We start from the raw sequence: 17,226 nt of genomic DNA on the forward strand, positions 1-17,226 counted from the left end.
ACTGCTTCACTTGAAAAATATGAATCAGGCATCACAAAAACCTTGTACGGCCGGAAAAAAACACATACGGCCGGAAAAAAACACCACAGAAATACGAATTACATCGACATCGGAAAATACGAATTCGACAAACACGGTAGTTTAGTAAATTCCAGTTAATGATTTCAAAAAGTTGCAAAAAAATACGACCGATAAAATTTGAGTTCAAACTCACACCAATTCGCCAGGAACACGAATCTTAGTAAATATAACACCTGGGGTGACTTCAGGTAAACTGGCTCTCAATTTAGATATATTTGTGTATGTGCCATTATCATGTAGCCTTATATTAGCCAATTATATTACCCAGATGGGGTGATGTTATTAGTTTTAGGTATGGGTTTGGGCACGGCCGGGCTGCTTTGTGGTAGCACACTAGAACATTTAATTTAGCACTTTCTATAACACTTTCAGTTAATTTTTCTACTAATATTACTCTTTTAAGCATTTTAATTACACCTTTCACTTGTGTATCACCTTTTAATACATAGCTTTTGCATACCTCCCAACTGTCCCGTTGTTCCACTCGAGGGCTGCAGTGTCCCACTGTGTGTGTGTGGGGGGGGGGGGGGGGGGGGAGCAGTTGGGATGCCCCCTGTCACTCACTGGGGGATATTCATCTGTGTGAAAAGTTGGATGGTGTCTGTTTTTTCCTGTCTATTAGATAGGAAAAAGCAAACAGACACCCAACTGACTTTTCAATCATATGTATACCCCTCACTGAGTCACTGCTCTGCACAGGTGAATAGATGCTGCCGGCAGGCGCACAGCGTCTATTCACGGGAGGCAGAGAGGCTGGAGACATGGCCAGCAGCTCTCAGAGCACTGGGCATGCCCCTACAGTGACGAAAATGGGAGGCATGGCTTGCAATAGCAGTATTCACGCCCCTTTTGCTGAGGCCATGCCACCTTTTCAGGAGTGCACATGCAGGAGTCCCGATTGTGGTTTTCCGATTGTTGGGCGGTATGGCTTTTGCTTCTTTCTTAGTAACACTCACTAACACCTTAGCTTCTCACTGGTATACTGCCCTGGGGTGGCTAGTCTTTGCTGGGGTTCCGTGCCCCAGACTTAGACTTAGAGGGACCTCTAGTATCAGAGATGCTGTGATGTTGGCCTGGAGGCTTACCATATCTTTGCAAATATATGCAACTGAGATCTCTGAATTACCTACCACCATTGGCGTTTTATAATGGGTGCAATGTGTGCGGTGCACACGGGCCCCTGGATCCAAGGGGGGCCCCACACCGCACACATTGCACCCATATTTTAGTACTCACCTCTCCGGAGTCCAGCGTCGGATGCTGCAGCCGCCTCCGTTGAGCACAAAATCCACTTCAAAATGGCCGCAGCGCATGCGCACTTTAAATTTTGTCTCCGGAATATGGCGGGCACTATGTTTCCGGAGACCTGCGCATGCGCAGTAGGCTCCGGCGCAATGTCGGAGCCTACAGCGCCATGGAGAGAAGAGTGCCCACCCGGAGTCTGCACACGGGCCCCCTCCTCGCTTAAAACAACCCTGCCTACCACCATGTGGTTTTCAAATCTTGCTCCTGACGTCATTACCTGTGCTGAAGGATACCTGTTTTTTTGTTTCTTGTCTAGAATAACCCCTCCCTTGAGAATGAGCAGCTACCAAATGTTTTATAGGTGGCAGTTGCGCCATACAAGTATAATTTCTTATGGCTGCATAAAGCAGTCGTAAGAAATATTTTTTTCAAGGGTATTTAGCAATACAATACCCATGCAGAGACAGTGTCACTGATAGCCGCGTCTGCACATAAAACTTTGATGGCCTATAAGGCAAAGCATGGAGGCTACTGGGCAGGGGTTCGAATAGGGGTGTGCAAAATATGGCCCGTAGACCGGATGTGGCCCGCCAACCAATCCTGCCCGGCCCCGTTCTTACCAATATTGCGTAATGACAAGTGGCCCGATCAGCTGCTTGTCATTGCGCTACCATAACTCCAAGCCGTGGCCGCCGTTGAGGAAAGCCTGGTCACGGGTGCAAGCCTGCTGAAATTACTATGTGACGTCAGGCGCTGGGCGGTGTTTGGGGTGGAGCCAAGGCCAGAATGTGGATGCGGGCGCCGGGCGGTGTGAGAACTGAATAGCACTGCTGTGGGGATTGAATCTGTGACTGGAAAAGAGCACCTATGATAGTGCGTCTGTGGGGTGTCCATGATTAGCTGGTTGGTGGCAGCAGGACCTGCCTGGCGAGGGTGGGGCAGGTGTGCACATTATGGGAGCTTGCAACTATTCCAATGGAGGGAAGGAGATAACAACTGTGCCCAGGGGGAGGGAGGGAGGGGAACCGGTAACTGTGCCCAGGCAGAAGGGGGAGGGGGTTGGTAACTGTCCCAGTGGAGGGGAGTTGGTGACTGTGCCTAGGGGGAAAGGAGGAGGGGGGGGGGGGGTTGGTAACTGTCCCAGTGGAGGGGAGTTGGTAACTGTGCCGAGGAAGGGAGGGGAGCTGTTAATATTATTGATATCACCATTATACTGGATGCTGTTTTTGTTTTCAGCACTGTTTTATTTATTTTTTATTTCTGCAGAGGGGTACACTGGTATTCCACAGGAAATAACATTGGGGTGTAGAGTTGGATCTTGATCCGAGGCACCAACAGGCTAAAACTTTGACTGTTCCCAGGATGCACTGCACCGCCTCCTCTATAGCCCCGCCTCCAGGCACTGGAGCTCAGTTTGTAAGTTGGTGCCAGGCAGCTAACAGGTGGGGCTGCGCTAGGCAGCCCTGAAAAGAGCTTTTTAGAAGACTTCAAGGGTCGCAGCACTGTTTATGTCAGTCTGACATACTGTGCTGCGGCTCCATCAACTCCTCAGCAGCGCTGCATACTCCCGCGGCCTGGTTCCTGGGTACTTGCAGCGGAGGCGCACCAGACATCAGCCACCCTCCGCTGACGCTCCCCTGGATCGCATGGCTGCACATCAGGGAGGAGGTAAGAGGGTCCTCCAGGTGGGATCCACCAAATCGCGATCCGATCGCGGTCCCAGGAGACGGACCGCGACGCTGGCGTGGACACTGTACTGCACAGGGAATCCACTATATCAACCAGGGCAAGGGAGCACAGGTCGGATTTACTAAAATCCGTTTATTATAGGCTCCACAGAAACCGGTGGTGAAGTCCAGCATAGGGGATAAGGCGCTGACCTGTAGTCCCTCCCCCAGCTCCGGGTGCCATCTACTGCTGGTGTTCCCGCCCTGGAGCTGCATTTCTCTCTCCCTCACTCCCTGACTGAGATTTTGGCGCCATCTTCACTACTGATCTCCGGAACTGCTGGGCACTGTCTCCTCTGTAAAGCCGCTTGTCTCATCAGCGCTGTGCTTTTACACTACAGACACTTAAGTATTCTACATGTCATTTTAGACAGCGTTAGTTAAGAACAAGTGTACTGCTATCTGAATATTAATACAAGTATTCTGTGATATACATCCAGTATCTACTGTGCATTGTTATATCTATACTCATACATAGTAATATGTAAATTACTAGTCCAGTGCAGTTTTATTGTTTATATGTAATAATTTCTGCATTGTACTTGTGACTGAATGTGCCTGGAGCTGTTATGTGGATTCCATTCTTGTGTATCACACTACTCGCTATCACTATTGCCCTCATTCCGAGTTGATCGCTCGCTAGCTGCTTTTAGCAGCAGTGCAAACGCTAGGCCGCCGCACTCTGGGAGTGTATCTTAGCTTAGCAGAAGTGCGAACGAAAGGTTCGCAGAACTGCTACAAAAAAAGATTGTGCAGTTTCTGAGCAGCTCCCCCGTTTCCCCAGCCACTCCTGCGTTTTTCTCGGGCACGCCTGCTTTTTTACACACACTCCCCGAAAACGCTCAGTTTCTGCCCAGAAACACTCACTTCCTGTCAATCACTCACCGATCAGAAGTGCGATTGAAAAGCGTCGCTAGACCTTGTGTGAAACTGCATAGTTTTGTGTGAAAGTACATCGCGCGTACGCACTGCGCACCATACACATGCGCAGAAATGCAGCTTTTTCACCTAATCGCTGTGCTGCAACTGAAAGCAGCTAGCGATCAACTCGGAATGACCCCCTATATTCTGTACCCTGGGAGGCTAGGTGCATCAGGGTCTCATATATAGATATATATATATATATATATATATATATAGTACTACACAGGATACACTATTTTGTATTTTTCTCTGTGTGTTTCAGTCACCTCACACCGCTCAAATTCTCTGTTTGTGCTTGGTATTTACTGTCACATAACACAAGGGGTTATTTGCAGGTATTATATTTGTCTGGCTATATTGTACTGTCACGCTCTAAAGCTACATTCCTTATAATGTCTGCTACATAGGGCGGGAAATCCGCGGACGCTCCTGCATCATGCAGTGCTTGTACCACAGATTTACCTGAGGGGGAAGTTTTAGCTACTGGTTCAGGCACTAGGTGTCATACATCTCCCAGCCAGCCCGCAGCACCTGTGGCCACTCAGGAACCACCCTGGGAAGCATTTTCAAATATGCTATCTACACTGGTAACGCATCTCACACCCCCTGTGGGCCCTCCTGTGCCATTACAGCCACATATTGTCCCTGTGGTGAACCCGCCATGGGTGGATTCACTATTCAGGTGCAAAAATTATATCAATCTTGGATTGCTTAACCTACCCCTCGAAAGGGGCCAAGGGGTCCTCTAAGCGGGCCATTTCTTCCTCCCAATCCACTAATATTTTGGATCATTCTTCTGATGAAGATGGGGAATAAACTGATCCGTCAGACACTGATACAGGTGCTTCTGATGAGGATTCTATAACACAGGTTGAAGTTCCTGACCTAGTGAAGGCTATTAAGCTGATTCTCCAAATGGAGGAAGACACTGAGTCCACTTCTGCGTCTAAGAAACCTGATAATTTCAAACATCAGAAGGTTGCTAAGGTAGTCTTACCACACTCTGACCATTTACTTGACATACGACAGGAATCCTGGGCATCTCCAGGAAAGAAGTTTTCCCTGTCCAAGAAGACGCTAGCTCGTTACCCTATCCCGGCGGAGTTGAGCAACAAATGGGAGACTCCACCGCTGGTGGACTCTCATGTCGCCCATCTTGTGGTGTCCTCGACTCTGCCTGTCACCACCATCACCTCGCTGAAGGAACCAACGGATAAGCGTCTGGAGGGTTGCCTGAAGTCTATTTACACTCTTACCGGTGCTGTGCATAGACCCACTATGGCAGCCTCTTGGGCTGCAAGAGGAATTGAAGCATGGGTTCAGGCAATTGAAGATGAGCTGCCTCAGGATTTTTCTGTTACTGCCAGACAATATCTGTTTTATATTACCACAGCCTCCCATTATATTCAGGAGGCGGCCTCTGACGCAGGAGTAATGGCGGCCAAGGCATCTACTACGTCTATCCTGGCTCGACGAATTATGTGGTTGAGGTCCTGAAAGGTGTACATGGACTCCAAAAAGACCTTGGAGGTGCTCCCTTTTAAGGGAGACATCCTATTTGGGGATGATCTGAACAAGATCGTAACTGACTTGCTTACGGCCAAGACTGCGTGTCTCCCAAATACTAATCCTTCTGCTCCGAAGGCTAAAATCACATCCTTTCGTTCCTTTCGACCTCCATGGAAAGCAGAGGGTCAAGCGTATCCACGACAGGCTCGTGCTTCCAAAACCACTAAGCCTAAATCTAAACAATCCTGGGCCTGGGTGTGGGAAGTTGTCTCTCATGGGTACACAATCTCTTTCAAGTAACGTCCTCCTCGCCAGTTTTACACAACAGTAATCCCGTCGGATCCGTTGAAAGCGCAAGCTCTACACCTGGTCGTACAATCCCTCCTGGAAACAGGAGTGGTAGTGCTGGTACCTCTGTCCCAGAGAGGCAGAGGATACTATTCGACCCTGTTTCTAGTTCTGAAACCAAATGGGTCTTTCCGGCCTATCCTCAACCTCAAATCATTGAACAAGTTTGTGAGAGTGTCCAAATTCCGTATGGAAACCCTGCGCTCTATTGTGCTGGCCATGGAACCCGAGGACTATATGGTATCCCTGGACATACAGGATGCTTACCTGCACATACCTATTGCCATTTCGCATCAGCAATATCTGCGATTTGCTATTGGCAAGCTTCAGTGGCGGAACTAGCAAGCGGTGGGCCCAGGTGCGACAAAATGCTTTGGGCCCCCCCCATCCCATCCAAGTCCACCCCCTCACCCCTTGAGAGGATCTGGTGAGGGGGACCTGCTCAGGGCCAGAGAAATGGATACCTAGCAACAGTGCCGTAACTAGACATTTTAGCACTGTGTGCAAGAAACGGCATCGGAGCCCCACCCCTGCATGCAAAATAGGGGCAGTGCGCGCCGTAGGCGCACGCAAAAATACATAGTGGCGTGGCTTCGCGGGGAAGGGGTGTGGCCACAAAATAATACCAATTCCTAAAACGGTGCACAGTAGTCTCCATTCTTCAAATTACGCCGCACAGTAGCACCACTACACCAGGTAGAGACCCTTTTACACCTTACAGCGAACAGATTCCTCTTTTTACACATTACGGCAGACAGCGTCCCCTTTTTACACATAACGGCAGACAGAGTGCCCTTGTTACACATAGCGGCAGACAGCGTGCACTTTTTACACATTACGGCAGACAGCGTACACTTTTTACACATAACGGCAGACAGCGTGCCCTTGTTAAACATAGCGGCAGACAGCGTACACTTTTTACACATAACGGCAGACAGCGTCCCCCTTTTTACACATTACGGCAGACAACGTACACTTTTTACACATAGCGGCAGACAGCGTGCCCTTGTTACACATTACGGCAGACAGCGTGCTCTTGTTACACATTACGGCAGACAGCGTGCCCTTGTTACACATTACGGCAGACAGCGTGCCCTTGTTACACATTACGGCAGACAGCGTGCCCTTGTTACACATTACGGCAGGCAGATTCCCCCTTTTCACACGTTGCGGCAGGCAGTCCCCCGTTTTTACACATTGCGGCAGGCAGATTCCCCATTTTTACACATTACGGCAGGCAGATTCTCCCTTTTTACACATAGCGGCAGGCAGAGTCCCCATTTTTACACATTACGGCAGGCAGATTCCCCATTTTTACACATTGCGGCAGGCAGTCCCCCCTTTTTACACATTGCGGCAGGCAGTCCCCCATTTTTACACATAGCGGCAGGCAGTCCCCCCTTTTTACACATTGCGGTAGGCAGTCCCCCATTTTTACACATAGCGGCAGGCAGTCCCAACAAATAAAGAAAGAAAGAGACAGAAAGAAATAATGAAAGAAAGAGACAGAAAGAAAGAAATAAAGAGAAAGAAAGAAAGTAGAATCATACTTACCCTCTCCGCTGGCTCAGGCTCCTCGTGCAGCTTGACGATTCCCGGGCAGTAGACGAGGTGGAGGGAGCCGCAGCAGCGCTGTGTTATTGGTGGAGGCGCTGCTGCTGCTGCCCCCCTGCTTCACTATAGGCTGTTCTCGGAAGACAGCCTATAGTGAAGCAGAGGGGCAGCAGCAGCAGCGCCTCCACCAGTAACAAAGCGCTGCTGCGGCTCCCTCCTTCACCTCCGTCCTCCTCCTTCCCCCGTCCGTGCCGCTGCACTTTGTCCTCTGTGGGCGGCTGTGCGCTGCGGGCAGCGGTTGCCCGCAGCACACAGCGGCATGTAATGAGTCAGTTTGACTCATTACATGCTTTGGGCCCCTGGACAGAGGCGGGCCCCAGTGCAACGCACTGCTTGCCCTGCCGGTAGTTCCGCCTCTGGCAAGCTTCATTTTCAATTCCAGGCTCTGCCATTTGGACTGGCCACGGCACCTCGGATTTTTACCAAGGTCATGGCCGTGATGGCGGCTTTCCTCCGTCATCAGAGAATCAGGATCCTGCCGTATCTAGACGACTTGCTGATTCTGGCGTACTCCCAAGATGTCTTCCTCAGTCAACTGGAGATGTCGGTCCAATTCCTACAAGCCCACGGGTGGCTCATCAATTGGAATACGTCCTCGCTGATCCCTGCTCGGAGCATGGTGCACCTGGGGGCGCTGCTGGACACACACAGCCAAAGACTGTTTCTTTCTCCAGAGAAGGTCCCAAAACTTCATGGACAAGATCAGATACTTCCTCTCTCGCCAGAGAGTGTCGATACACTCGGCGATGCAAGTACTAGGCCTGATGGTGTCGGCTTTTGACATAGTAGAGTACACTCAATTTCATTCCCGCCCTCTGCAGAGGTTAATCCTTTCCAAGTGAGACGGCCTGCCTCATCGGATCAGGTCTCAAATGACCTCCTTGATTCCGGAGGTTCGTCGGTCACTGAGCTGGTGGCTGCAGGACCAAAAATTGAGCAGGGGCCGTCCCTTCTGGATCTCCTTCTGGATCCCCCTGACAACGGACGTCAATTTACGAGGTTGGGGCGTGGTGTTGGAGCAACTCTCTCTCCAGGGTCGGTGGACCAGGGAGGAATCTCTCCTCCCGATAAACATTCTGTTATGATTCCAGCTCTCTGGTCTGAGGAGATCTTATTGCGAGGACCGGAGCACTGGAACGTAATGCTGGGGAAGGGAGCGGGAATGGAAAATAGCCCCTGGCGCCCTAACTCCGTTGTCTCGCCCGTGCTATCAGAAATCCCCTGCGAGACTATGGTTGCTTGAGCCCATGGCAGCCGCGTTTGAAGGGCGGATTATGTCTGCCCAACTCCGATGCCCCCTCAGGTCTTAATGGGAGACAAAGGGAAATCCGAGACAGGGTGATAACAAGGGGCCCTCTGACTAAACAACCAGGCCAGGGGCTACAAGAAACTAAAAACTAGAATATGTGCGGAAAAACCGCCAGGGAAAAGGACAGCCAAAATATCCACTTGTCCACTCTCCTACCCGGCACCGCCGAGTTCCGGAGAGGACTTGTGGAAGCGGAACCCTCCGCAAATGCTCCGAAACAGAATATAAAGATAAAGCAGCTGAGCCGCAACATACGGCAGAGCCGTAACTCACGAACACCACACGATATTCTCTGGTGATCGTTGAGGACAACAGGGGACCAAACGACTTCTTGGGATGAGATGACAACTCCAAGATACAGAACTTCTGAGGACAGGAATGACCGGATACAGCAGGACAGGAACAGACGTTCAGCAAACCAAAGCAGCATGCAGGAAGCTATTACCGGCGTCTGTGTGCAGCACTGAGCAGGTATTTAGCAGGGAGTCCTCCAATCAGAAGCTTGGAGCCTGATTAACAAGATGCCGTGCAACTGGCTTGCTGCACGAGCAGAAGATAAATGTGAAAGTTTCAACTGATTAGATTGACCCTGCAACGGGGAGCGCGGTCCGCCCTTGGCGTCCCCGTTGCTAGGGTCCAGGCGGCTTAGTGTTACTAGGGAGCCGGCGGCTAAGCGCGCACGGCGTCCCAGTGTTGCTAGTGACCCGGTGCCTCGCACGCCTGGCGTCACTAGTTGCTAGGCGCCGGGCCGCAAGGACGTCGCGGACCACGGCGCCTAACACATTCTGGAATTGCGGGCAGTGTTCAATGCATTGATACTGGCCTTTCCTCTGGTACAGAACAGGCCTGTTCAAGTACAGTCAGACAACGCGACCACGATGGCGTACATAAACCATCAAGGCGGCACTCGAATCCGCATGGCAATCCTCCAATGGGCGGAAAGCCGTCTACCAACCTTATCGGCAGTGTTCATTCCGGGAGTCCTCAACTAGGAAGCAGACTTCCTCAGTCGTCAGGACGTTCACGCTGGAGAGTGGAGTCTTCATCCAGAAGTCTTTCAACTCCTAGTGGACAAGTGGGGCCTACCAGATGTAGGCCTGATGGCATCTCGACACAATCACAAGGTTCCGGTCTTCAGAGCAAGGACAAGGGATGCTCAAGTAGCGTTTGTGGATGCCCTGGCAATTCCATGGAACTTTCGGCTGCCGAACGTGTTCCCTCCAGTGTCACTCCTGCCCAGGGTAATATGGACGTTCAAGCAAGATGGAGAAATACTACAGGTACACCACCGATTTTCCGGCATCCTCGGTTCCAGTGCCGTGCCGTTTTATCGATTTTGCCGGATTAACGGTGGAAACTAATTTTGCACCTTCAGAACATTTCTAAAGCAATAAATAGTAAAATATATGCTACAGTATAATATTAATTAATGAATAAACACAGTAGTGTATGCAAAACTGTTTATAAGCAAAACAGGTATCAGGTACGTTTTGAACAACCATTAACAGTAAGTGAAACAGTCACTACAAGGAAAGTACTAAACCTCATGCAAAATGACACTAACTCTTACCCTCCCACAGCCCAACTCCCACTACAACCTACCCTATACCTTCCACAGACCAACTCTAAACCTTCCACAGCCCAACAACCTACCCTATACTTTCCACAGCCCAACTCTAAACCTTCCACAGCCCAACTCTAAACCTTCCACAGCCCAACTCCTATTACAACCTACCCTATAACTTCCACAGCCCTACACCTACCCTATACCTTGCATAGCCCAACTCTAAACCTTCCACAGCCCAACAACCTACGCTATACCTTCCACAGCCCAACTCTAAACCTTCCACAGCCCAACAACCTACCCTATACCTTTCACAGCCCAACTCTAAACCTTCCACAGCCCAACAACCTACCCTATACCTTCCACAGCCCAACTCTAAACCTTCCACAGCCCAACTCCTATTACAACCTACCCTATAACTTCCACAGCCCAACTCTAAACCTCCCACAGTCCAACTCCCACTACAACCTAATCATCAGCTTGGTCTTGAAGAAGTATTTCAGGTGGGACAGTTGCGTCTGGGATGTCTGGGGAACAGGGACCTGATCTAGAACTTGGAGGAATTGGAGATGCTAGAGAACAGGTACTGCTCTTAGGCACATTCTTGCATAGCTTCTTAAACATGACATCAAGGCGAGGTTGTTTCATAAGTTTTGACCTTTCCCTGTACAGTTTTTCTTTCATCAAGTGAAAATGCATTAGCTCTTGTTCTGTCACAAAGTTACGTTGTTCTAGTACTTTGATTAGCTCACTTGTTATCTCAATCAGCTTGTCAATACCAGTGGGGATTTCAATAACATTTTCTTCTTCACTGTCACCATCGTCACTTTCAGTGATTTTTGCAGGATTCAAAACCATATCTATAATTGCAGAGTCAGTACAGTGACGCACAACAGGTGTTTCAACGTCAACCTCCATCCACTCTGCCAGATTTTCTTTGTTCAGCCTACTTGAGAGGTTGTTGGCAGCAGTTGGAGAACAAGTTTTTGCATATTCAAGTAACTCAAGAACACATTCATCATCATTTGCTACGCGAAATCCTGTGAAGGCAATACTGGGATCTTCATGAGGTGCATTTTCAAACACCATGGCAGGCCATAACTTATGCCAACCATTCTTTAGTGTTAACGAATTTACATTCTCCCAGGCACTAGCAACAAACCAAAGTACATCTTTCATGTTAAAGTATTTGATAAACGACTCAATAGGCTTGCCTGAATTCACCACATCTAGCATGCGTTTCATGAAAAGTGTACGATACTTGGCCTTCATAGAGCGCAATATTCCTTGATCTTGTGGTTGGATAAGAGATGTACAGTTTCGTGGTAAGTATGCTGTAAACATGTTATTCTTGCGCAGCAGTTCAGCTCTAGGGTGAGCTGAACAGTTGTCCAGAATAAGAAGGATTTTGCAGTCCTCTGGTAGGCCTACAGATGTGCAGTGTGCTCTGGCTTCTGCCACAAAATACTTTTCAAACCACTCTAGCATTAACTCGGTGGTAATCCATCCATTTTTATTTGCACGATAAATTACAGGATACACTTTAACACCTTTTAAAGCCCTAGGGCATTTACTTTTTCCGATCACTAGTGGCTTGCATCGGTGAGTTCCGGCAGCATTGGAGCAACCTAGGACAGTAACTCTGTCCTTAGATTGTTTAAACCCTGTGGGGGCTTCTTCATCCTCCATTGATAAAGTTTTCCTAGGGGTACATCGCCAATACAGTGCTGTTTCATCGGCATTATAAACTTGCTGGGGGGTGAGGTTTTCATCAGCCACAAGCTTTGCAAACTCATCCACATAGTCATCAGCTGCTTCATGGTTTGCAGACCGTTTTTCACCACGCACTTTACGCATCGAAATTCCGTGACGTGTCTTAAACCTATGCAGCCATCCTTCACTGTAATCACACTCATAGTCAAGTTTTAGTGCTGTATGATACAACTTAGCTTGTTCCTGTACCATGATGCCTGACAAATCTACACCATCACTCCGACGTTGTCGAAACCATTCCAACAACACTCGATCAAGCTCAGTGCTTTTACCAGATTTCATAGTTTTCCTAATGCTCATTTGCTTCTTAGATTGACTCTGCAAAGAACTGTAATATTTTCTCCCTGTGTTTTTTTATGTCATACACTGTTGAGGAACAGAGACCGTATGTATCACACAGCTTCTTCACTGAAACAACGCGATCGAGTTTTCGTAATATCTCAACTTTTGCCTGCACCGATACAGACTTGTGTTTACGCTTTATACCTGTACCATCACTGTTCTTGGAAGGCATAGCAGCACTACTGTCACTTGAACTGTCTGCGGACGCCATAACAGCCCCACTGATGCTTGCTGTGTCACCTGCAGTGCTATCAGAAGCTGTGAACACTGACACTTGTGCGCGCTGTGTCTTCCGCCCATGTGCGGTACTTGCTGTGACCTTGGACGCCATTACAGCCCCACTGATGCTTGCTGTGTCACCTGCAGTGCCCTCAGAAGCTGTACTCACTGACACTTGTGCGCGCTGTGTCTTCCGCCCATGTGCGGCACTTGCTGTGACCTTGGACGCCATAACAGCCCCACTGATGCTTGCAGTGTCACCTGCAGTGTCCGTGGAAGCTGTACCCACTGACACTTGTGCTCGCTGTGTGCTCCGCCCATGTGCGGTACTTGCTGTGACCTTGGACGCCATAACAGCCCCACTGATGCTTGCTGTGTCACCTGCAGTGCCCTCAGAAGCTGTACTCACTGACACTTGTGCGCGCTGTGTCTTCCGCCCATGTGCGGCACTTGCTGTGACCTTGGACCTTGGCTTTTGAAGCATCTCTCCTGAAAGTAAAAGGGTTCTTTGAGGCAGTCATTCAAAGTATGTTGAAAGCCCGTAAACCAGCTTCAGCTCGGATTTATTACAGGGTCTGGAATTCTTACTTCACCTGGTGTGCTGCTAAGAATAATGATGCATATACTTTCAAAACTTCCAGACTTTTGGCTTTTCTACAACAGGGCCTAGACTTGGGCCGCCGTCTGGCCTCCCTCAAGGTCCATATATCTGCCGTGTCGGTGTTGTTTCAGAGAAAAATTGCGTCTCTTGCTGACGTTCACACTTTCTCTCAGGGTGTTCTACGGATTCAGCCTCCCTATGTCCCTCCTGTGGCTCTGTGGGATCTGTCTGTTGTTCTGAATGCCCTACAAGAGTCTCCATTTGAACCTCTTGAGTGGACCTTCTGTGGACCTTAAATGCCTTACGCTTAAGGTCGTGTTTCCGTTTGCTATTGCCTCTGCTAGGAGGGTGTCGGACTTAGGCGCTCTGTCCTGTCGTCCACCCTTTCTGATTTTTCACCGTGACCGGGCAGTTCTGCGAACTTGCCCTGGTTATTTAGTAACCAAGAGATTGTGGTTTCGGCATTTATCTCTTCTGGTTTGTCCTCCAAAGAAAGATCATTGGATGTGGTATGGGCTCTCCGTATTTATGTGGAAAGGACTGCCTCTATCAGGAGGTCAGATTCCCTTTTTGTACTTTTTGGTTTTCACAAACATGGCTGGCCTGCGAATAAGCAAACCTTGGCCAGATGGATAAGAATAGCGATTGCACAAGCCTGTGCGCAGGCTGGGCTCCCAGCTCCTGCTGCTATCAAAGCCCATTCTACTCGGTGTGTTGGACCTTCCGTGGCGCGTCCACAGAACAATTTTGCAAGGCGGCTACGTGGTCCTCAGTGAACACGTTCATCAGGTTCTATGCCTTCGATACTTCCGCCTCCCAGATTGCTTCCTTTGGATGCCAGGTTCTTGTGCCCGCTACAGTGCATCCCCTCCCATGAGGAACTGCTTTAGGACATCCCCGATGTTATTCCCTGTGGAATACCAGTGTACCCTGCTGCAGAAAAGGAGATTTATGGTAGACTTACCATAGTTAAATCTCTTTCTGTGAGGTACACTGGAATCCACAGGGCGCCCACCCTGACGCACTTAGCTTCTTTGGGTTTGTATGGCATTAGCCGCTAGCCCCTTCTCCTGTCGTGAGAATGTGGTTCTATGTGACTAACATCTACCATCTCTCTTACCTGCTACTGCATTGGACTGGTTAACAAAACTGAGCTCCAGTGCCTGGAGGGGGGGCTATAGAGTGCATCCTAGGAACAGTCAAAGCTTTAGCCTGTTGGTGCCTCGGATCAAGATCCAACTCTACACCCTGATGTTATTCCCTGTGGAATCCAGTGTACCTCGCAGAAAGAGATTTAACAAAGGTAAGTCTCCCATAAATCTCCTTTTCTTTAATTACTGGCATGCAGTGGTTTCTGTATCTAAATGAAGGCTCTTCTGTTTATTTTTTATTTATTTATGCATTTGTTATTTATTTTTACCTGTCCCCATTATTAATATGTGAATAATGAAATATATAATGTATATTGGGGAATGGGGGGGTGGGGGGGGGACACACAGATACAAGGGCTGGGGGGTGCGGCCCTCGAATGTTCAATGGAAAGTGTTAGGTGGCCCCCCAGCTGAAATATTTGCCCAGCCCTGGGTTAGAAGATCCCTTTCTGGTGATGCTCTTCCCATAGGAGTTGAATGGCTAGCTTGGTAAATTGGTCAAGAACATTGAGGATTAGGCTTTAGGTTGCCTAATGCAGGAGATGTCTATGAAATCCATATGTTTGTCATCCTAATAAATAGACCCAGGAGTCTTACGCTTCTAAGATCGTCAGTGACTCATGGTTTATGTACAGTAGCATGAGCGTGATACCAATCATAGTCTCACATCAGAGAAGCAGTACATAATGGGAATTGTAGTTCAATAGCTAGTGAAAAGCCCCACATTGCCTATCAAGGTACATTGACACTTCACAGACAAGGGGGTGATTTATTAATATTATGAGTTATTCCTCAAGTACTTTTAATTTCTTATCACTGCATATTGCCTTCCCACTGTACGTTTATGACTGTTTGTTATCACCCAGTTTTATCATTGTGTCCAATTGTGAAGCGCAACGGAATTTGCTGAGCTATATAAGAAACTATAAATAAATAAATAATAGTATTGCGGAAATAAAAAAATATTTTAGAATGGCATCTAACAAATATCTTGTGCCGGGACATGAGCTATCACTTTATTTTCTGGTACAGTTTTCTGGCTACAAGGTCTAGCCCATGGCTAGAGCGCATCTGCATCTGCACCCGGCCCCTTAGCCCTGCATGCTAATATGAACAACATTGTCCATATTGGCATGCATGTATAAGCGGCACGGCACCCACGATGAACGAGCGCAGGGCCGCGCATCGTTCATCGTTGGTGCCTACACACTGAACGATATGAATGAGTTCTTGTTCATTAATGAACGAGAATGTTCATATCGTTCAGTTAGATCTTTAAGAGTATAGGGCCCTTAAGAGGGACTTCTGTTGCCTTCACACACTATGGAACTACTATGTGTCTTTGGGCACAGAAAGTGTCACCCCAACATGTCTACAGTATATATCACTTATTCTTTCTAAGAGTAAGTATTAAAAAATGTTTAATATTTGCTTACTGTACTCATGAATAGACTACAGGGGAATGTGTATATAGCAAGCACTTCTGATATTCATGGAAAGATACTTAGTTTATCTACTGTGCTTTAACTTAAGGTCCATACACACTTGCCAGCGTGTATGAACAGCGATGATCGCTGACATCGCTGGGCTGAAAAGCGCTCAGTGCATACACACTGAGCGCTTTTCCCCGCTGTCCAGTGATGTCAGCGGGGGTGAGCGGCTTTCCATAGCAGGACGCTATGGAAAGCCGCTCACCCAGCCGTTCATCTACTGGTAATAGCCAGCGATGAAGCGGGAGCGCGCATCAGCACTTACCGCTCATCGCTTGCTCATACACACTGGGCGGCTTTGAGCTGAAAGCAGCTCAACACACCAAAAGTGACCTGCTTTCAGGTCAAAATCGCCCAGTGTGTATAGGCCTTTACAGCCAAAATCCATATCCACACAATGAGCATTATCTGTCTTCAAAGCACATTTGTAGAATAGAATAGACTTTCTTTCTATAGCTTTTATATTTAACATTTATTTTGTATTTTAATTAATATAAAAATCTTGGCTGTACTGTTGAATATATGCATGCCTCTGTCCATTGCCTATAGTTGCATTTAGGAATGTAATAACACTTGGTATACTGAATTGCAACTGGGATTCAAGCAAGCCAGCAAGTGAAGTGATACAACACACAAAGGGGTCCATTTATCAAGCAATATTTGCAGCGATTTCCCTGGGGTTAGCTGCAAATATTAAGTATCCCCTGAATGTATGTAGGAAGGACTGCAGTAGATATCTCCGATACCTGTTGCGACAATCCTTCCATTCCCGCAGGCAGCCGTATCCCCCATAGGTTTTCATGGGGCATGCAGTGCTGCCGGATTTATCAATATCCAGAATGCAAAGGTTGTACCCCGCAGTTATCTATGGGCTACACTTCTCACTTGAAGCAGGCACAACGTTCCCATAGAACCATCACCACAAATGTCTGCTGTGCATATGCAGTCAATAGGACCATGTATGTGCAGCAGCCTAAGCACCACACTGGGAACATTGCAGGGACGGGCTCCTTTCAGTGCCCCTGTCCCTGCGGGTCCCAGATGATGCATCCCGCTGATGTGATCCTGGATGCTAATATCGTACCCAGAATGCATTGGAATGCATTGCAAATGCAATCAATGATGAATGGGCCCCAAAAACACTTGTAGCTTAGTGTCTACAGCCGTCTAGGGGCGAAACATTGTTAAGTCTGCATATACTATACTCCACTTATGTTAATCAACAAGAATAAATAATCGCATGCACTAAAGTAATGTAAGTGCTAAAGTCCAAGACCATACTACAGTAGGCAAACAAGTACAAATCCTATCTTTGAGAATGTGAGTGGT

At 48.3% G+C, this 17,226-nt stretch overlaps 1 protein-coding gene across 1 annotated transcript; it reads right to left on the reverse strand.

Moving 5' to 3' along the window:
• Positions 1-10,789: 10,789 nt before the first annotated feature.
• Positions 10,790-12,376, reverse strand: LOC134990531 (jerky protein homolog). The gene has a single exon (XM_063950693.1). It carries the CDS (start codon positions 12,374-12,376, stop codon positions 10,790-10,792), a length of 1,587 nt encoding a protein of 528 aa, XP_063806763.1.
• Positions 12,377-17,226: the final 4,850 nt, after the last annotated feature.

This window comes from Pseudophryne corroboree, chromosome 2, assembly GCF_028390025.1.
Source record: "Pseudophryne corroboree isolate aPseCor3 chromosome 2, aPseCor3.hap2, whole genome shotgun sequence".
In the NCBI taxonomy this organism is placed as follows: Eukaryota; Metazoa; Chordata; class Amphibia; order Anura; family Myobatrachidae; genus Pseudophryne; species Pseudophryne corroboree.